This window comes from Coturnix japonica, chromosome 1 (genome assembly GCF_054131305.1).
Source record: "Coturnix japonica strain WE chromosome 1, WE-NBRP24, whole genome shotgun sequence".
NCBI lineage: Eukaryota > Metazoa > Chordata > Aves > Galliformes > Phasianidae > Coturnix > Coturnix japonica.
Genome location: NC_140663.1, coordinates 126070680 through 126093025, shown reverse-complemented (window position 1 = coordinate 126093025; position 22346 = coordinate 126070680). Strand labels below are relative to the sequence as shown.

General features: G+C 45.8%; 1 protein-coding gene across 6 annotated transcripts; it reads left to right on the top strand.

Annotated features, from left to right (window-relative positions):
- Positions 1–1274: 1274 nt before the first annotated feature.
- Positions 1275–12018, top strand: CHAMP1 (chromosome alignment maintaining phosphoprotein 1). 6 transcript variants are annotated; one of them, XM_085552332.1, is made up of 4 exons: positions 1275–1461; positions 1894–2009; positions 7366–7443; positions 8332–12018. In XM_085552332.1, exon 4 carries the CDS (start codon positions 8391–8393, stop codon positions 11232–11234), a length of 2844 nt encoding a protein of 947 aa, XP_085408458.1. In that variant the 5' UTR covers positions 1275–1461; positions 1894–2009; positions 7366–7443; positions 8332–8390; the 3' UTR covers positions 11235–12018. The 6 variants fall into 6 exon arrangements, with proteins under 6 accessions (XP_085408458.1, XP_015705073.2, XP_015705056.2 ...); XM_015849587.3 differs by lacking the exon at positions 7366–7443 and having other exon boundaries at positions 1894–1994; XM_015849570.3 differs by lacking the exon at positions 7366–7443.
- The last annotated feature ends 10328 nt before the right edge of the window (positions 12019–22346 follow it).

Genomic DNA, 22346 nt, shown 5'->3' with positions numbered 1-22346 from the left:
AGCTGATTTTGGTTCCATCTGCTTCCTTGTTTTTACAATATAGCGCTGTCTCTTCAACACAAATCGTCACCACCCTGATAGCCTCACTCACTTTCTGTTGTCCTATTTCTTACTGTGGTGCCAACCTGTTCCCTTGATACCTACACAGAGGTAGTATGGACTTTTAGCCACAAGTGCTGCCAAACACACTGCCTCTGTGTGGGCTCTGAGCTGTGACGGATCACTGCTAAATGCCACCTGATGTTACGACAGATCATGGAGACAACCACCAGCCCTTCACAAAACAATACAGGCTTGGGCTAATGTTTCAGCACTGCTGAGGTTTGTATGCGGATTCTATCTGAAAGTGAAAGCAGAAGCAGTTTTTGGAGACCTTTGCTGGGTGAGGAGACCGACAGCAGAGCTCATGTGTCTCCTGCAGTGAGGACACCACGATGCTCATTCCTCCTAACCTATAGACAGCAACACCAAACATTTTAAAGATGTTTTTAAGAGATCGGTACGAAACTATGAGACCAGGACAGCTGGACTAGATGGTTGTGTAGGTCATTTCCAACCTTGTGATTCTATGAAATATTTACAATCATGGAATCATAGAGCTGCTCAGGTTGGAAAAGACCTTAAAGATTATGGAGTCCAACCACAGCCTACCCATAGTACCCTAACTAACAGCTCTCTGCTCCACTGTGTCTCCGAGCACCACATCCAAAGGGATTTTAAGCACATCCAGGGATGGTGACTCAACCACCTCCCTGAGGAGCCTGTTGCAGTGCTTAAAGGAGTGTTTCCTGACCCAAAGCTTTTACTGGCCCAAGACAGCTTCACTTAGCGCTGCTTTAGCAACCCCACCACCAACGCAGGTTAGACACAGAAGGGCTCATGTGAGCACTATAGAGGCCAGCAGAGCACATTAGGGCAGAGCAGGTAACCCAGCACAGCCATGAGACCATCCTCCTGCTGGTTTGAAGCAGGGCACTGAACTGACAAAGGGGGCGTGGTTTGTGTGAATTAAGCCCATTCTGTGCAGGTGTCACCGCAAACAAGAGGTTCATTGCTTGATGCAGGTTAGATCTGTAATTTAATTTAACTTAATTGTAATTTAGCTCTTGGAAGGCGCAGCCCACATCAACCCCGCACGACGTCCCATAGCTGACAGGATGCTCCCGCCTCCCGCCGCCGCTCCGCCTTACGGCAGCACCACCTGACCGAGAAGGCGGGAGGCCGCGAGGGGCGGGACTGAGCGCGGCGCCGGCGCTTCCTGTTGGGCGGCGGGCGGGCCCGGGGGGGCGGTGAGGCGGCCGCCATTCGGCTGCGCGCCTCCTCACGGCGCCCCCCCGTCCCCCCGCCCCCTCCTCCTCCTCCCCGCCCCTCGCACGGCCCGAGCCCGCTAGCGAAGCCGGCCCGGCCCGGCCCGCCGCCGTGTGTCCTGTGTTGCGCCCGGCCGCTGGAGGTGCCTCGGCGGTGAGTGCGGTGAGAGCGGGGAGGCCCTTCCCGCCGCCCTCAGGCGCCGAGCGGGCTCCTCTCCGCCCCGGGCGGCGGGCCGGGGCCTTCCCCTCGGTCGGGGCCGCCTCGGGGCCGCAGGGCGGGGGGCTGCGGGGTTCGAGTGCGGGCGAGGCCGGGAGGCGGCGATGTGCCGGGCCCCCGCAGGCGACGCCTCCCGGCCTCGCCCCCACTGGAACCCCGCAGCCGTTCGGGGCGATCGGAGCCGGCCTCGTGCCGAACCGGGCCCCGCGGGGAGGGAGGGTCCGCCGCACCGGGGCTGTAAGTCGGCACTGCCGAGAGCCGGAGCTGGGGCCGAGCTGTGCGATTTGTAGCAGGGAGGTGGAGATTCTGACTTCGTTCTTCCCTTCCCTCAGCCGTCCTCACGTCGAATTTTGTCTCGGTGTAATGCAGGTGGAGTTCGTAGCTCGAGGTCACCGCGGGAAGGGTATGGTACAGCGTGCCTGTTTGTGCTCCTTGGTCCCGTGCCGCTTCACCAGCTCAGCTCTGCAGAAGTACGTTGTTTTGAGGTCAGTTTTGGAAGCTAACAGCGCATTATTGCTAATACGGAGTTACACTGCCCTGTCTGAATGATATGAAACAGTAATTTCTTATCCTTAATCTTGATGTAGGTATGTCAGATACTTAGTACTTTAGGTTGCCCCTCGTTCTTGTACTAGGAACTCACGTTGCTCTGCAGACTTGTCCTAGCAAAGACAGAAGGCCCATGAGGTAGGTGAAGTGCTGCATCCTTCATGTTCTCGAAGCCTTCAGCATCAAGCACTGATGACACTGTTCAGTTTTCCTCTGAGCTGAACCTGGGACTTCATCGTGCAAGAGCCCCCTTGCTGGACCAAGTGCCTGCTCTCCCAGCACATCTCTCAGTGTTGGTGGCTGGCAAAGTCAGGGTGTCGGAGCCTCCTCTCCTAGTGCAGTTTTAAAGCTGGACCCAGCAATCACTGCTGATGGAACACTGCACAAATGTGATTGCTGGTGTTGGCAGCGTGGCTGTGAGTAGTCAGGTTCCTGTGGGCTCTGTGGGGTAGCAAGAGCATGGTGCTGCCTCTTGTTCCCTGTGTGCTGGAGCCAACCCTCACATCTCCTCTGTGTACATTGGGAAGCACCTGCTCTGCTTCATCGCTGCCTGTGGGATCTGAGCTTCTGTTTCTTGTCAGCCATTGCACAGGTTTAGGAGAAGCATGGTGTTGCCACAAGAGTGCTCCTGTCTACTTCTTGGCACTGCAGGAGTGTGTCACTTTCCCTTTTGCTTAAATACAGCTGCAGTCTGATCTGGTCCTGCTGGTAGAAGCCATGGTGCAGCTGTATCCTGGTGTCTGGTGCTGGGTACTAACTTTACAGTCAACCATCTCCATTGACAGAGAATGTGGCTGAAGTCTTTGCCTGAGCTTCCACCAATGGAAGTGAACAGCCATCTTTCTTGTGCAGTGGACAGGGCTTGTCAGAGCAGAGCTGTGATGAGTGGCACCCTGTACAAGTGAGAGGGTTATCTGAGGAAGACATTTCTAGGAGTATGGGCTTACTTCATCATTTGCTTGGTGAACTGATAGAATCGTTTTGCATGCTTGTGTGGGAGGGTGCTGGAAACCATTGCTTCACACTAGTTTGTTGCTCATTTTTCAGGATGGTGTGGATGGCAGCACTATTTTTAGGTCCCGCTGGATCTGGAGAAAACAATGCAAATACAGGGTATCATATAAAATGTATAACTTCCTTTTCAAAGCTGCACTGGCGCCCCTGATGTGCTTTGCACATCCTCATTCTCTGCTTGTCTCTCATTATGATCAATTCTTTATCAAGAGGGAGAGAAGTATAGCTCCTTTTGTCAGTGAGAACCAGGACGGACTGGTTTTGAAGGATGATACATCAGTCTGCATGTTGCCATATTCTGAAATTCTGAATTCTGCACGTCATGTTAAAAAGAACCTGTAACTATGGGATTGAAATGAGATTGAGAAGTGGAGACATTTTGTTAGTTGCCAGAGTCACTGTGTTGTGCCTAACACTGTGGGCCTATTTTTGGTGGCGCACAATGTCTCCTGCAGATTTCTTTTATGCCACTGGGAGGTTTGTGAGAGGTGTTGGGATGAATGGCTAATCCTGCACTGGGATTGTGACAAGCAATGAGATGCTGAATCCTGGAACTAGGTCTGGAGTGGCTGTAAGTCCTGCTGGGTTTGGGCTGTTCCTGTTGCTCAGCTCAACACAAGCTGAGTCCCTTCATCAGATTTTCAGTTGAGTCCTGGGTGTTGATCTGTGTCCCTTATAGGCCAGCAAAAAGCTGTGGTCGAGCTAAGAGCTGAGCTGGCACCAGCACTGTTACTGTGCTTGATGCTTGTGGACGGGAGCACTTTGCTGTTCAGATTCACTGGAAATCTTAACGTCTTGGAAAAATCTGAAGAAGCTTTGTCTGCCCTTGGTTAAAGTTTAGTATTACAAACTCCAGAATCTTAGTGGAGGCTTCTTTGCTTCTTTTCTTGTCAGTGCTTTGTCTTTTTGTCTTGAAGTGGAAGCAGGTTGTGTGGACAGGGCAAGTGTAAGTGCAGGGCTTCAAGCTTCTCCTTCACTTGTAATGTATTCTTACTGAGTTAATTGGTTCTGTTTGGTTATATCTGTATTTGTGGTTTGTGTGTTGCAGTCGTGCAAAGTGAGGAAAGCAGGAGGGGATGCAGAAATAGCAATTAAGGAATCCAGAGCACTGTGTAGTTGCAGAGTGGTGAGAAGCCTCAGCTCCAATCAGTGTAATGTGGTGTGTCCTGCACCTGTGGGTTGGGACCTGACAAGAGTGCTTAGAAAAACTGCACAGCAGTTATTTGTACTTGGGCAGATAGCAGCTCTTTTTTAATCTTAGGGGTCTTCAGCAGGTCTGAAATAAACTCCCACAGTTTGTTGTGTCTGGTGTGTTCAGTGGAAACTGGTTTGTCACTGCATGCTTGATCTTCATCCTGAGATTCACACTTTTCTTCAGAAGGGACTTCCAGATGACTAGAGCAGTTCTTGAGTTTACTGTTTGGTCAAATGCACGAGGCATTTTACTGGGTCCTTATCCTTTTTATTGACAGGAGCTGGAGCAGTGTACAGGTAGGTTCCTTTGAGGTCTGCATTGAAGTGTTTATGCAGAATCAGCGTGGTCCATATTGTTTAGCACTGTCTCAGAGATGCCACTGAGCAAATGTTATGTTACATCACAGTTCATGCAGGTCCTAAGCCATGGAATCTTTGTTATTGAGCATATGGTTGCTAGCCTAGATGGTTCAGGGCTGTTTGGAAAACAGTGACTTGCTGTGCTTCAGACCGCACCCAGCTAGGCAAGGCAGCATCTGAGGCACAATCCAGTCTAAGGTATGGTCTGGTTGAAGGCAAAGAGAAATACGAATCGTGCAGTTATCCATGTGACAAAGCTGAGTATAGATGGCTGAGGGCTGCAGCACCTCTCCTACAAAGAAAGGCTAAGAAAGCTGGAGTTATTTAGCTTGAAGAAGACTCTGGGAGGCAGCATTGTTCCAGTACTTAAAAGGAGGCCTGCAGGAATGTTGGAGAGCCTCTTTACCAGGGTGCGTAGCAGTAGGACAGGATGTGACAGTTTTAAACTAAAAGGTAGATTTAGATTAGATGCAAGGAGGAAATTCCTTACCATAAGTGTGGTAAGGCACTGACACAGGCTGCCCAGAGAATCTGTGGATTTTCCTTCCTTGGAGGTGCTGAAGACCGGGCTGGATGGAAGATTGGAACCAGGTGGTCTTTAAGGTCCCTTCCAACCAAAGCATTCTGTGTTTTTAAGTTAGAGGAGGGCAGTAATCAGAGGTGTGTGTAAGCAGTGGCATTTTGAGTTCAAAGGGAGAAGTGAGTAAGGATGTTAACAAGAAAGTCTTACAGACTGTCTGTTCAGATGCATGCTCAGTGAACCTGCTGAATTTAAATGGCATTACAAGTTAATAGTAGCTCAGCACTGTGCAGATTTGTTAGTGGTCTCAGAATAGCTACTTTAAAACTAGAGTTACTGTTCTGCATAGTCATGGCTGAAGGTGTGGCAGTACTGAGGATCTCTTGCTCGGAAGTATGCCTAAATTAAGTAGAGATGTCAGCAGAAGAGGCACTTTCTGTAGTGATTGCCAGCTATGGTGTGCTGAAGTTATAAAAATCAATAACGGTGGGTGCAAGAGAAACTACCCCTAACTCTTCACTGTTGCTCATATGCTAAAGGCTTGAATGTCAATCTTTCAGCATCTGGAGATGAAAATGAGGGAAATGCCTGTAAGTTTTCCACTTCTAGAATCACCTCCTGGTCAGAAAAGCCTAGCAGTAACTGGGACAGCTTGTGGAAGGGAGGCAGGGAGGACTTCTCCTGTTGCATTTGAAAGAAAATGGAAATTCTCATTGTAAAGTAAGATAGGACCAAATAAAGGCGGAGGATGGAGACTGTGTGGAGTTAAGAGATAAAAGTAACAGTCAACTCCAGAAATTGCAGCGTGTAGGTACTGTGTGAAGAGGAGGAAAGTCATGAAAAAAGTAGAAGTGATTGCCTGGAAAACTGTGCCGTGTACTGTGATATTTTCAGCTGGAAAATACTTTTTTTTTTTTTTTTTTTTTCTGTACTTGGGGGAAAAAACTAAAAATAGAGAATTCAGGCTTATTGCCAATCTGTATTCTCTTCCATGTCTGAAAGTGTGATTAGTGCAGTATGTTGTTATTGTCCTGATTACATTTTGTCGAGATTGGGATGAAACACATTTGTTTCCTATAGCTCCATGTCATCAGTTTGTTGTTTTTGACTTTCAGATCTCCTTTTCACCCACTGCTGTTAATCCCTCAGCCAAAAAAAAAAAGAGAACCTGAATTCCTAGAGAGTTCTGGATCTGTTGGTGTGTTAGGACGAGGCTTGGTGTGGGTCTTTCCAGTTGGTGGATAGTTTGCTATTGCACAGATACAAGCCTTAGTATGGCTTCCCGAAGTGCTGGAACATAGTAACTTATACCAAAAACTCCTTCCAGTTCAATAATTGTAGATCAATGCAATTACTTCTTGCATAGATGGCACATAGTTCTCATACGTGTAAAACGTGATTCATCTTCAGGCTCTGCTTGTGGACTCACCATGCTTCTTGACTAGAACATGTGCTCGTTTGGAAAAGCTCCTGTGGCTTAATGTAAAGTATATAGATACAGCATGTTCAAAGTCATCATTCCATGAGCCACACCAGTGGACCTTTATTTCTTATAATTGTGTGCCCTCTGTCCTTTAGCCAGTTCCTTGCTGGGTTTTTTTTTTTGCTGTGCCCATGCCATCCTTCAGCAGTACGGCTAGCCTGCTTTCCTTCTGTCCCTCATTATAATCAGAGTCAGACACTTCTTGTTCTGCAGGTTTTAAGACTGGTTGCCTACTGCCCATGTTCTAATTATAAGCTAAACAGAACCAGTAACAGTTAAGTGAAATCTTCAGCCTTTACTTCAGAGGTGACTTTTCCCTAGCCTTCTGCTACTCTGTTTTTGTTTTCCACCAAACTTGTAGAAATTTAACCTGAGATTATATTGCTTTGCCCAGTTTGATTGGTATTCACTGAAGGGCAATGTTTTTGTGTAAATCTCATTTCCGTAAGAAACCAGAGCTTAAAATTAATGGTGTAGCAATAAACTGAGAAAACTTGCATTAGGTATATATGTATTTTTTACTTGTTATTAATCTATATATATATACTCAGACAGGAAAAATAACCTTAAATTGACACACAAACTTTGGATGTAAGTCTTACAGATTAGATTGACATGGTGGTGTGGAATGTTCTTTAATTTGAATCTGCAAGGAAAAAAAATAAAAGCAAAGTGTGCAATTCATATAAGTGCTGAGAAATGTCCAAATATTGCTTTTCAGCAGTGATAACATCCACGTCTAGGTGGAAGTGGCTTATAGAGCATCGCATCACTCAGACTTCATTTTCTGTTTATTGTGGTAGGTAATTGGGGTAGCTTCTGATGGAGATACTGGAATGTAGAGTCATTATAAATGCTTTGTGTTTCTGATGCGGCATTTCTGTGTTTTTGTTGGTTTTCATGAGTTCTTACAGAAACAATAATTTTGAGACATTTCCATCCTGTCCAAACAAAGTATTTTGTATATGAGGACTGGCACGCAGATAGAAGTCTCTGCCGTCTGATTTTTGAGATAGCGTTGGCGATGTTATTAGGGCAACAGGATGAAATAATGGAAAAACTGTTCTTACAATAGATAAAGTTCTTAGGAACAGTGGCTTTAATTTTTTCATGTAATTAGTGAAAGGAAAATAGTGTTCAATGGAGGAAGGCAGAGCATAGGATTTAGGCTTCTGTTATCATACTGATTTTTTGTTTGTTTGTTTTATCAAAAACATTTAATTTGTTCCAGAATTTTATGATAGAGAATGCAGTTTTGAAATGGCTTGTTTTTACTGGCACTGTTTCAAAGTACTTTCTGATTTCAGTTTACATGCATAACGTAAACGAAAACACTCCAAATCTTGGAAGAAAGGACAACTGAGAAAGCAAGTCATGTTTCTCACATGGATGTTAACTCTTCATTGCCTGGATTCTTTTCTTACAGTTTACGGACCTATTGTTTTTTTTACACTGTTAGGAAGGCCTGCTGTTAGGTAAAGCTTTGTTTTTTCAAGTTCTATCGATGCAAGATGACTTGGAATAGCCAGAGTGGCCTATATTTGCCTTTGTTTATGAAGTAGTTAGTACCTGTGCAAAACTCAGGCTTCCCAAAGGGATGGGGGGAGGGGGAAACACAGTTATTTGACAGAGCTAAAATTAACACTGAGATCTAACCATACAGATTTATTTTTCCCCTTTGTTGCAGGAACTCTGAAGCTTGCTCTTTGTAAGGTGAAGTGCTGTGAAGACTATTAACATAGAAAAATGGACATGTTGCAGATACTGCGTAAAACCACAGAACGCTTGGAGTGTGATCACTGCAGCTTCAGAGGAACGGACTATGAAAACATACAAATTCACATGGGCACCATACACCCAGAGTATTGTGATGAAATGGATGCTGCTGGTTTGGGTAAACTTATATTTTATCAAAAAAGTGCGAAACTGTTTCACTGCCACAAATGTTTCTTTACCAGCAAGATGTATTGCAACGTGTATTATCACATCACAGCGCAACATGCAGCACCAGAGAAATGGAACGAGGAGCAGAAAGGACAGGTAGAAGGAGGTTCAGATTCCTCCAAAAAGAATGGTGCTGTGGAGCCCCAGAAATCTATCCCTTCCCCTGAGTCTCTCAAACCTGCCCTTTCTCCTGAAGTCTCCAAATCTGAATCCAAGTTTCAAAAATCATCAGTGTCCCCAGAGTCCCAGAAGTCAGCTCTGACTTCTTCCTCTGAGCCAGAGAAGTCAGCCCAGATCATGTCCCCAGATTCAGAAAAGTCAGTTCAGGCTGTGTCTCCAGATCCAGAGAAATTAGTCTCATCTGTGTCCTCAGACTCAGAAAAATCATCCCCTGATGCATCCCCTGACCCACAGAAGCAATCCCCTGATGCATCCCCTGACCCACAGAAGCCAGCTCCTGCTGTGTCCCCAGACCTGCAGAAGCCAGCCGTGTCTGTGTCTCCAGAGCCCCGTCGCCATTCCCCTGCTGTATCACCAGAGCCCCGTCGCCATTCCCCTGCTGTATCACCGGAGCCCCGCCGCCATTCCCCAGCACTGTCTCCAGAGCCCCGTCGCCATTCCCCAGCCGTGTCTCCAGAGCCCCGTAGATACTCCCCGGGTGTGTCGCCAGAGCCAAAGAAACCTACTCCAGCTGTATCCCCTGAACCACGAAGGTACTCCCCGGCTGTGTCTCCAGAGCCTCGGAGGCATGCTTCTCAAATGCGTAGGCCTGCTTCTGCTTCTTCCCCCGAAACCCGGAGGCCTGCTCCTGCTGTTTCACCAGAGTCATGGAGACCTGGTCCTACTGTTTCCCCTGAACCCTGGAGATCTACGCCTCATGAAATGCAAAAATCTGCAGTTTCTCCCTGGGCTCCAAAGGCTTCCGTAGAGTCTCGGAGGTCTGCCCCCGAATCCCGAAGGTCTGGACCTGTTGCATCACCAGAGTCTAGGAGGCTTGTATCTGACTCGTGGAAATCGACGTCCTTCTCTGAATCCCAAAAGTCCACTCTTGTTTCTTCTGAGCCATGGAAACCCATCTCATCTGTTTACCCAGAAGGCTGGAAACCTGTTCTGTCCCCTGACACGTGGAAGCATTCTTCCTCTGTTTCTCCTGAGCTTCGGAAGTCTGGTCATTCTGTTTCTTCTGACTCTTGGAAGCCTTCTTTCTTTCCCGAGGTCCGTAAACCTGCTACTTCGGTGTCTCCCGAGTCCTGGAAGCTCTCTGAGTCCCGGAAATCTATGTATTTTTCTGAAACTCAGAAGTCCACCTCTGCTGCTTCCTTTGAGGTTCAGAAACGATCCCATTTCCCTGAGCCTCGGAAAAGAGCTCTGTTCCCAGAGTCACGTAAATCCAATTCTGCTGTTTCTACTGATGTCCAGAAACGTGCTGTATTTTCTGAGACCCAAAATAAGGTGTCTGCTTCTCTTGCTTCTACTGAAGGCCAAAAGCATGCCTTATGTTCTGAAGCCCAGAAGTCAGCTCTTGTTTCTCCTGACGTCCAGAAGCATGCCCTATTTTCCGAAGCCCAGAAACTTGCTGCCATTTCCCCTGAAGTTCAGGACCATAATTCCTTCTTGGAGACTCAGAAATCAACTTCTCCTGAAATTCAGAAACATGGCCTCTTCAACGAGGCCCATAAACAGGCTCATTCTGCTTCTCCAGACACACAGAAACAAGCTCTTTTTCCTGACTCCCAGAAATCTGCTGTATCCCCTGATATTCAAAAGCAAGCTGTATTTTCTGAGATGCAGAAACCCGCTGCTTCTATGTCCTCTGATGTCCAGAGACATGTTGAAACTACTGTACCTTCTGAAATCCCGAAAAACATCCTGTTTTCTGAGTCCCACAAATGTGTTCCAGGCTTTTCCTCTGAGCCCCAGACACCCAGTGAGTCTGGTGAGAGTGACTTTCTTTCTCACACTTTAGATGATCAGAAACCACTGGATGACTTATTCTCAACAGATGAACAGTCCATATTAGCCAAAGAATCACCCGAAGACATGTTATACTCATGCCCAAAAAAGAAGCCCAGGAAGGAAAACCAAGACAACTCAGATTCTGAACTGAACAGCAGCGAGTGTGGAAAAGCAGAGATGGACTCGATGGAGATGAAGGAGCAAGAATCCAACAGTGACCAAGAGCAGTATGATATAGAGTCCTCTGATTACAGCAGAGAGAGCAAAATAGATGCGACTACTCCCAGTCAGCCACCGTGTGTTCTTCAGTTTACCGAAGAGAAAGAGGCTTTCATTTCTGAGGAAGAAATAGCAAAGTATATGAAGCGCGGCAAGGGGAAATACTACTGCAAAATTTGTTGCTGTCGTGCAATGAAAAAAGGTGCGGTCTTGCATCATTTAGTCAACAAGCATAACGTTCAGAGCCCATACAAATGTAAGATATGTGGCAAGGCTTTTCTCTTGGAGTCTCTTCTTAAAAACCATGTTGCTGCTCATGGTCAAAGTTTGTTGAAGTGTCCGCGTTGTAATTTTGAATCAAATTTTCCCCGAGGCTTTAAGAAACACTTAACCCATTGCCAAAGCCGTCATAACGATGATACACCTAAAAAACACTTTGACAGCCTGGAACCACTTGAAGAACAAATTTAGCTTGTATTTTTCCTTGTGTTAGAGAAGCTGAATTTACAACAGTGTTCGAAAGTGTTGCTGTATGTTAACCGAGTAGTTTAGCTGATCTGACAAGTCAGAAGATGCATGGTTTGTTGTACTATGTTTAACTTGTCTGATAGATGTTTTACTGAAATAATTTGCTTTTAAAAGTCATTTTAAATACATGTCCGTGTCTTTTTATTACCCATCAGTAGAGTCATATTTTTTTGGATGTACTATGTTTTTGAAACCAAAATGGATACAAACTAGTTTTGTAAAGATTTGTAAAACACACAGGCAATTAAGGACTGGAGCGGCAAGCGACCCCTGTATTTCTGTGAAGAATGAGCTTGGTTTTTTGCATTTGTTAGATGTCTTATTTTTTAAAATGTTTTTATCAAATTTTTAAAATGAGATTTCTTACCAAATTAAAAGCGAATGAGCCAGGCACGAGAAACTACCAACCCTTCTGGAACAACTTGGCCCCGAGGTTGTAATTGAGTGTACAGTCATTTGTTGGGAATTTCTTGCACTCAATTCTCTGTCTTTCTTGTCTCAGTTTTTAGAAGCATTGAGGTACTTATTTTGTGATTATGTATTTTGGCCATGTCTTAAGCATGAACTAATATGCATTAAATTGGTGGATTAAGTCAGACTACGTATAGCTCAACATTTTCTCTTGATAATTCAGATGTTTGTAATGTCAGGAAGAAAAAAATCCCATTTCTTGTATCTGGTGAAATGTAATGCTTTAATCTTTTAACAATAAAAGAAAACACCCAAACCTGGCATTAGCCATTTCTCTTTTCCCCTGAATCAAGAGCAAAACTTCTCATGTTCAGTGTGTTGTCTTAACAAAAGATGCAAAATCACCCCAGAGTCTGGCTTTGCATACTTCGTGTAAGCACTTCATCATTCAGCAGGAGCATGGATTATAAATGCAGGTAGTACAAGGAAAGCTTCATTTTCCCTAGGCTAAATCGTGGGTGGACTGAAGCAGTTGTACGTGTTGGCTTAGAATTGGAAGGTGAACATACTGACAAAAAAGCCCTGAAACCAACAACAGCCAAACAAGAAGATATCGGACTGAGAGATCTCCATCTGTAAGCGCCTATGAGTGATCTGGTTGAAGCCTGTGTTGTGCCTGCCATCTTGTGTTTCAAGAATTCTGGAAGAGAGGAAGAAAGCATTTCGGTCTTTATACTTAGGTGTCTTGTTGCTTCCTTCTAAGAGCACCTTGCAGGAAATCTTGCTCCTACTGAGGAGCGATTGTACTCTATCCTGCCAATTGCAGCAGCTTCCATGTATTTCCATGGGCCTAAGGCTAGAATTCTAGATTGTTTTTCTTTCCATGAGCAACAGCAGAGAAATCTAAAAGACCAGCTCATTAGTCTACTTGACTACAGAAGCTCTGCTACTTTGCATAAAAGCTGCCTTTCTCTTCAGCTATGATTTAGTCAGTTCTGGCAAAGCCATTTGGTTAAAAATATGCCATTGGAGTAACAGGAAGAAGTCAAGGAAGGATGTGTCTGACTTCGAAGCAGTATGGCTCACGGCAAACTGAAGGACACTTCTGGTGTGTGTATTTTGGTGTTCAGACTGCTGTTTTACCTTTCCCATACTGCATAGTTCTGAAGTCCTTAAGATGAGTAGGTGGGTCTGGTGGGAATCTGAATGGATCTGGCTCGTTTTCTCTGAGGAGACCCCTTGGGTTCAGCACTGAATAGTTATAACTTCAGTTTTATTTTGGAGGTGTAGTTTGGCATAGGAACACAATCAGGCCAGGGGTTAGGAACCGGGGAAAAAACGAGAGGTTTCTCTACAGTGCAACTATTACAGATACTGCAGTTTCTTCCCTACCTGAACCATGAGGGCTGCTCATGCCTGAGAAAGAGCATAATTACATACATTAGGTATAAAGAAAACAATTCTCTGGTGTTCCCTTCTCCTTCAGAAGGCTGTTGATAGCCTGTGCTGGAAAATACAGTGGGCAAAAAACAAATTCCACATAGAGAATCACAAAGCATACAGGGCATGCAGTGGCTCAGTAGGGTTGATTAAGGATTAACCTTGGAGAACGTGAGATTTATGGAAGTGAGTGTGAGACTGAGAAGGAAATGGATGGATGTGTGGGGTTGCAGCTGAATTCCAACTGTCCTGTGTATGGTTTGTAGCAATCTGAAAAAACATGGCTAATTTCTTTTATGGTGTGTAACGTACACGAACAGTTCCTGGTGTGCGTATAATACTTTGCATTTTTCTTTCCTGTAGGCTTATATGACTTAGCATGTACTAAAATCAGTCAAGCAAAATGGTTTCTAATGCATTGCTTGGTCAAGGAAGAAGTCCCAAATGTACTTTATAACTGCAGGCACAACCTGCAGGCTGGGTCAGCACTTGGACATGGATCAGTTGTCTCTAAAGATCACAGCCATAGGGATCCTACACATGATTAACACTGAAAATCATATAGAAAATATCAGAAAGTTTTCAGTGTTGCTTTATGAAGCTGCTAAGACTCAGAAATAACTGCTGCTATTTGTATGTAAATAAGCTGAAGTTATTTTGAGGCTTACTGCTTGGTATGTCCTATGGACTGCATTTCAGTGTAGAAAGAGTCAAGGGAACTGTAAGTCATCAAACAACACCAAGTAATTTACTCGTGATGGCACAGAAGTCTGTGAAGGTTGGTTTTCTCTGCTTCCCAAGTGTTGGGAAACACTTGTTTTCTTGCAATAACAAACAGTGCATGTTAATGTAAGTCAGCATAGCGCAGTCGTTCCCCAGCTTTGGTGTATATGCTAGGCATGTAGTTGGGTATAACACCAACATTCACATTCCCTGGATCTTCTTGCAAGAATTGTTATTTTTAGCAGTAAATATTTTAATTTCCTTCAGCATCCCCAGGAGTATTGAAATATCTGTCCTGGTAGATCAGCTCTAGATCAAAGGAGTCGTCTGGAATACAACCATTGCAACATGAACATTAATATAGTGCTAATGGGTCTTGTATTCATGAGTAAATTAATTGTGGAAAAAAACAATATTATTATTATTTTTAATTGAGACCACTCTGGATTTGCTAATTCAATGTTTTCCTGTAAGGACTGTGCATCCTCCATAATCCCCTGTTCTGAGAAGGGGCCTCTGAAAGGAGGATTTATTTTTAGTCCCTTTAATAGAAGCCAAATCAAAGCAATTCTTACTTATTTGCATTGTCTGACATACTTGGCGGGCTGTTTTTTCCCCCAGCTGTAAAATCACAATGGTAGGTCTGTTTATTTTATTTTATTTTCATTTTTTACCACCAGCGAAAGTGTTGTCATCTCTGCTTCATAGGAAGCTGCCTTGTCCCTTCCTGGTCAGCTTATGGAAATATAATGGCAGGCTGTCTCTGGAAAAGAAGAGGGAAGTAGCAGTCTCTCCCCTGCCCTCTCAGTACATTGTAACCACCTTTCTTCTGCCTACTCTGCGGTCCTACGGCCTTATGGCAAGGTGGAGCAGTTTGCTGATCCTGCTGGGAACTGTCTGCTTTTGCCTTGTGTTGTGGAGCAACAGCAGCCTGCTGAGCAGCCTTGCCTCGCAGCTGCAGGCCCATGCACTGGATGCTGGGAATGTTGCTTCTCAAAGCAAAGGGCCGGGACAGAAGGGACATTGGGTTCAGATGGCCTTATGGCAATGCTGGAATAACATTTGAATCCTGGACCACATGGTGAGCTGCTTGCAGGAGTGTCCTAGCATGGTGGGGGTGGTTGGACTGGATGATCTGAGAGATCTCTTCCAACCTCAATGATACTGGCATTCTGTGGAGAAGTTAATAAGGAAAGGGAGATCATAACCTGTTTTTATGTGAAAATAACACTGGAAAGGAGTGGAAAATGAAAGATGTGGACAGCATGGGATCAGGAGACACCTCAGGAAAAATAACGGTGAAAGGAAGTCTGTATCAAGTGTGTGCAATGTGCACAAATGCCTGCTGGGTGGCCAACAAGCTGGAGGGACTGGAGTTGTGTGTGATTACAGAGCAATGCTGTTGGAATGACTGAAGAAAGCTCAAACTCCTTCTGTTCTCCCAAAGACATGATATGAGATGCTCAGCAATGCTGTTGCTGCAGATGTAAGCCAACACACTGGCATGCTACACTGGTTTGTTCCAGAGAGCTGAGAGTGACCAGATGAGGAGGCTGGAGGAAATAAGCTCTGTTGCTGATATGTCTCAGTGTGTCAGTGACACGTATATTGGTGGTGCAGCCTCACAGATGTGACAGAAGGCTTAACATGAAGAGCATATGTGCACTAAAGAGATAGGGATGTGACCTCCCTGCTGTAGGTCACGTTTAGGGGATTACAGCTTGCCTTAATCCATGCACCGTTCCTTAACTTCTCATTATTGGACAGCTCTCCCGTGTGATTCACAAAGCAGAAACCAGCCTGTTAAAAATCTTGGCTGTACATTTCTTTTTAAGGACCAGGGTTTTAGCAACTAGAAAGGGCATAGCAAATCAGGTAGGGCTGAATGATGGCTAGGAGCAACACACTGCTTTGCAAACGAGCATGCACATACCTGTGCATGGCCTATGTGGACCAAAAGATAAATTCCTGAATTAATCTATTGTCACAAGTCACCTCAGGTGCTCTTGTCTGTGAGGTGTGGGCCTCCTGTTAAATGAAATACTTTCTGTGTTGCTGTAAGGCACAGCAGTATTACCTTCTTCTAAAAAACCCAGCACTACTGTAGCTGTCTGCAGGTAGGGCTTGACACAGAGGATCAGACTGAATCTTGCTGGCATGCATAAGCGCGAGATAGAAATGTGATGGGCAGAGACTGTCATGTGTGTGCAAATGAAATATGGCTTTTGTGGGTATCACTTGTTGAGATGTGAGAGATTTTGTCACAGCTTTTCCTCATGTCTGCATTCCTGCAGATCTCAGAGCCAAGATAAAGTTCAGACTGAAGTCCGAGCAGCCTTTAGGCCGTAATGCATTCTTTAGACCCCTGATCCTAAGAGGCTTCATTTGATGTGGACTTAGCAGGTTGCAGAGCAATGTGCCAGCTCTGCCCACCAGTGTCCCCCACCTCTCCCACCCTGCTGCAGCCCCTCGCCTTCTGGTTTAGCTGTGGTTGCTCCATTCAGCTCTTAGAAGCAGAGCTGAAACAGCTGCTGAGATAAAAGTTAAGTGATGTATGGACGGGGAGAGATAACAGCAGCTATGATGGTGTTGCAGAGCTCTCTGTGTTACTCCGCAGCGAACGCTGCTTTATCGCATCTGCTGCCCCGAGCTCCTTTCTGGCCAGACGAGCCATTAGAGGGAGCTGCAGAGCAATTTATCAGTAGATCAGCTTCAGGGCATCGTTTTCAGACCTATCAAAAGCTCATACGGAGCAACAACACGTAAACAGTGGGATCAGAAATTAGCTGCGGGCTACCCTCCTCGTTGTGGTGAATCAGTTTTGACCCTACAGAGACCAACCTCCCCACCACTGTATGCAGAGCCCTCGGTTTTAAGGCGCTAATTTATTTTCTTTGACACCCCTCCCCTCTGCGCACGCATCCCATGCGCACAGCATGTGTGTTATTTATACCGGTATCTCAAAGACCGATCTCATCCCTGAAAAAACAATATCTGGCTGCAGCACTGAGGGCAATGGAAGGACCAGAACCAGAAATTCTGCTGGGATGAAGCCGTGCGCTATTCAGCTTCCTGAGACAAAAGCTGTTTACAGCTACATAGTACAAACATGCTGTCCTGCATTAGACTGCATCAACAAGCAGGGTCTGGGCCTGCTCCAGCATTCTCTCTCCTCCCATTCACTTGATGGGGTAAGCCAAATGGTCGGCTTGGCCTTAACGCAGCTGTATTGCCACTGAAAGCAGGGGGAAACCCAGAGGTAACAGCTCTGCCATGGCAACCCAAAACCTTCCTGCTTTGCTTATGGAGAAAATCAGTCAATAAATAAAGACCCGGAACTCTCTTGCTTTCAAACCTCTTTAGGAATTATTCCACACTGAGGCAGTGCATGAAGCATGAGGAGGGAGAAATCTGAAGACTTCCATCATTAGATATTCTGAAGCTGTTGGTAAGAACTCCCTTGACAGATCCCATTAAAGAAACCCGGGTGAAGCTGTAAGGCTTCTTTTAACCCACAGAGCCACAGGGTGGCTGAGGCTGGCAGGGGCCTCTGTGTCCCTCTGGCCCACCGCTCTCCAGCAGGGCTACCCAGAGCAGGGTGCTCAGGGCCATGGCCAAGGAGATGCTGGAGACTCCCAAGGAGGAGGACTTGTTTTTGTATTAAAACCCATGTTTATATTAAGAACAAGAAATACAAAACAAGGTCACAACACTTGGAAGCAAACGCTCCTTTCAGCAGTGATGTCCTGCCATGGGACATGCTGACAAAATGCCTATGACAAATGATGCAGGGTGGGACTGCTGGCGCAGCCCTCTCTGCAGCCTTGAAACAGCAAGGAAGGGTTTGCATACCTCCGTGTTTGCAACACAACTGGAATGATTTATCTCCTCTGCGCTATGTCAGGACGTTTATGTCCAAACAGCTGAAGTGAAGATTCCAGTTTGGCTGATAAATCACACAGAACATGAAAGCCCCACCATTGGCCCACCCAGCAGCACTGACATTGCTGTGCTGCAGCCATGCTGGGCATCCTGCAAAGGCAGCATAAGCACTTGGGGTGGTGTGGGCACTGGGCAGGGCTCTGCTGGGGGACCCCAGTGCTGAGCACAACCTTGGGTGTCCCCTGAGCTGTCCAGGGCTGTGGTGGCTGCTGGCTGGGCTGTGCTAGTCGTGCAGCTGGCTGCTGTGTTGTCTGCATGCAGACTGGCTGCTGATGAGGTGCAGTTGGGTTTATTTAATTAAAGAAGGGGAAAAAGAAACACCGGCTGATTGAATTTAAACTCAGTGGTTTATGAGAGAAAATGCCAAAGCTAATTACAGTCACCATCTGTCTCAAAACACCCTTCCTCTTTAAATACCTCCAATGCCGGTGATGTATTAATATCCTTTTGAAGTTCACTCCGGTGGGGAGGGCTTACATCCAATAATTTTGTTCCCCAGAATCTCCAACAGCCAATAGAGCGGCACAGCGACCTCAAGGCACAGCTTCTGTAAAGGAAACATGGCTGTGGCTCCAACCATGGTGAGCTCAGCTCTGAGCAGGAAGCGTCGTGGTTTTTCCTGGGAAAAGGAAAGGAGGTCATTGTGGACACGTATCTGCAAGGAGCAAGTTGCAACCAGGAACAGCACTCCTTTCCCCAGCATCTTCTTTCCAGTACCTGACCATCCTGCAGAGTGCAGCTCACCCCACGGTACTTACTCACCCACATGCGTGTGCGCACCTTGCCTTTACAGCTGTGTTCTGATACACAAGATATAGGGCATCTTGGGGTAGTCTCCCAGTCCACCTCTAAGTCACAGCCCAGTGGGAAAGCACAGCATTGACCCCACAGAGCTCCCATTTTACAGCTGCACTCCCTGCCCTCACCAGGTATGCCCTCATGATGCTGCCTCGTCTCCAGGAGGTGCTGAGGTATTGAAGTTAGCGCCGTGATGTCAGACTCGTGGTGGATGCAAGGTGGTTGTGGGGCTGGCAACAGGAAAGCCAAACCTAGTCCATTCAATTAGAAGCCCATCTGTCTCATTATGTGCGTGTTCTCTGAAGCAGTTGTTAGCTGGCAACTGAGGCAGAGCCGCTGACTGAGCGTGCAGGGGAGCGTATGAACTCGTGTACTGAGTCCTGTGAATTCAAGGAAAGCACGAGGGGGATTTAATCTATGTCTGGAAGGGAAAATTCTTCATTCTGCTTCAAAGAGAAATAACATCCCTTTTTGTTGATAAGGGGATGGTGCTGCTACCAGTCAAACAGCACAGTGACAGCTCCCTGAAGCCTCGCTGCTCTTACAGCTGGGATAAAATCTGCCCTAACGGGAGCAATACAGAATTAGGCAATGAGATTAGAGATTGTTCCTGAATCAGCCCACCAGGATTAGCCAGGCTTTGTTCCATGGCAACTCAGCTACGAATAATCAGGGCTGCAAACAGCGCTGTTCCTGTTCCTTGGGTGGAGCACTGAGTCCAACTGCCGGTCTCCAAATGCTGTTGTTGGTGTGTTTGGCTGTTCTCAAGTGTTTCTGCTGCTGTGCTGCAGCTGTTTGCTTAGAGCTGGTACTTTTGCCATCACTGGTATGGCAATCACAGAGTTCAAAATCCAGCAGGCACGCTGAGTTCATCAGCATGACGGTATGATTGTGTTTCCATGTCATTTCAGTGCAATGTGATTTACAGCGCTGTCAGTTCAGGGTGACTCCTGTCCCTGCCCTGAGTCACTGGTGGCATGAGAGGCATGAAGGAAGGTGTGAGATGTGGGCTGGGTGCTTCTCATGCAGGCTGGTCGTCTGCAATGTGGCTCTGCTGGAGGGGGAGCTCAGAACACCGCCTCATCTCATTCACACTGCAGTGCTCACACAGCAGTCATGCAGCATGTTGTTCAGGCTCTCCTGTCAGTTCTGCCAGGGTTGGCTTAGCCTAGTGGAGACCCAGCACCTGTAAACTCTTCAAATAAGTTGCTTCATTGGAAGTTATTCTGGAGTGCCCACTTACTTTTAAAATAATGTAAGAAATAAACACATAATTTGTGCTTATGGTTACGTAGGGACTCTGTGTTTGAAGACCATGGCTGCATAGCAAACACCTTGCAGAGACATGGCAGGCGGTCTTTATGGGCCACGTTAATTGGAAACTTGCATGCAAGTTTGCTGAGAGCCCAGAGTCTCTGCGAATGCAGCCATTGGGCTGTCATGGGTTATCCATACATATCAGAGCTGCTACATGTGTCTGCAGTGTGTTGGGCACTGGTGTCCCATCTGAGAACTCCCCCAGCAGCGTGGTTCACCAGAAGAGAGCTAATATGAACTGTGATGCTGTAGCTCCTGTGTACCATCAGATGCTCTTGTTCCAGCAGCAGTGATGCTATGGGGCACACTTTTTCCACAAGGGAAAGTACACCTTGCTTCCATCAGTTCCCATTTAAACATAACTTTTAAACAAGAATAGCACAAAGACTCCCCTTCCCTAAATTACAAGAGTTTATTCAGTGCTTCACTTTCTTTTGCCAGGCTCATAAAGAACACCTCCTTTCTAATGCTTTGCAGGAGAGCGCTGATTCTTTGTTCCAGGGCTGATTTAATCTGTATATATTACAGCCTGATATCCTGCAGATGTTTGGCTAAACTCTGACAAAAGAGCCCTGGTGAACCACCATGGGAATTTTATCATAAGCCTCTGAGGAAAAAAATGTCCATCCCACGGGATGTGTCAGAGGTCGAAGAGAAATTGTCAGACCTCCTCCTGGTTCTGACAACAGCCATCATCTTAACTTCCATTTACAACAAGTATATGAAGGCTTTTGTCAGCAGTTTGTCCTGTTATTTATATGCTGGTAGGGTAACTAATTATTACAAGTTCCATACGCTGCTAATCTTGCCATAATGGTATTTCTAGTATGACAACTTTCATCTGCTGACTAAACAAGCAGAGTCTTGCCTTTTCTCAGCATGGCCCTGAGTCAAAAGCACTTCACTGGGATTTCAGACCATGAAGGCTCATCTGTGCAGCCTTTGCACCAGTACAATCAGGCAAGTTTTAGTTAAATCAGCACAGCCCTCAAGCATAGGTCCTTAAGTGCTTATATCAGCACAGCCCATGGGAATAAATCCGTGGCAGTAATCAGTCCACGCTGGGATAGCTGCATGGAGCAGATGTCCTGGTCCAACTGAGACAGCCTCACTATTTGCGCCAATGTACAGCAAACAACGTTCTAATATATTATCACAAAGATACCTCATAGCGGGTTCTGCAAAAGAAGTATGAAGCAGTTTGTGTTAGAGACAGGGGCTTAAAGCCACAAAAATGTGAAAACAAGTGTTGAAATATATACAGCAGACAACGAAGATGACATTTAGAATCACACAAAAGTGTTGTCATTCACTGCGAGTATCAAGTGTACTTCTTCCATCTGCCCAATCTAATATAAACAGCACGTACATCTGAAAACACCTCTATCAAAACATTACAGATACTCATCTTGCCTTGGGGAGATGATAAGGGAAGAGAGCAAATGAGGTATGACAGCTGCTGGAGGCATCATTTAGTGCATGGTTAGAAGGCATTCACATTCCTCTCTAATGAGCATGGTGAAAACATACCTAGGATAGCATAGGTGAGATGAGACAGGATGATACTGGTCACAGATAACAACTGAAGCATATTAACATTAAAGTTGTTTTCTCAAATTGTTTTCTCTCTGTTTTTTGGAATGTTTTTCATTCAAAATATGCAAGTTCACCACAAACAACAACAACAACAAAAAGATGTAGCATTTAAAGCTTCACTTTGGATGCTAAATTTACTGGAACAAATGTGAATGTTTTTATTGCCACTATCGTATTTAAAACCAAATCTCCCTTCTGTCTGTTTTATTGTTTTTTTTACTCTCATAGCAAGCTGTTATGGTTCAATCCCCCGTCTCTTCCCAAATATACACAGCACTAAGCCAGCAAAATCCCTGCATGAATTCCTGTTTGAAGGAGCAACTTTGGTTCAAACTGAAACTCCTGCAGGGAAGGAATCCTAGAGACAGTTTTGAAGGAGCTTGGGCTAACTGATCACAAACACTATTTTCTTGGCTGATTATCCATGAACTCATGTGACTTTTGTCCTACCTCCCCAATGGGCTATCAGCAAGAAAAGTGAAGCATCAGGATTTGATCTGACCCTCACTGAAGACAGGAGCCAAGCTGCCATCTGACCTTAGCAGTGACTCTGGGTCCTGGCTGGCTCACAGATAATCTCACTCAAAGAACAGAGGAGCAAGAGCCAAGAACCAAGGCCCTCCAACACCTCAACATACAATGTGCCCTCTTCTGAAAAGTGCTTCAACCTATCCTGGCGTCTTTTGTCTGCAGTCTGGAGGGAAGTACTTAAAAACCCATCAAACAACAGATTTCAGCAGTTGACCCCAGCAGTTCTTCGGAAGGACATAATTTCCCTGATGCTCGTAACCGAGTTACTGGAGAGGATGCGAGCTGGCTGGCATTTGG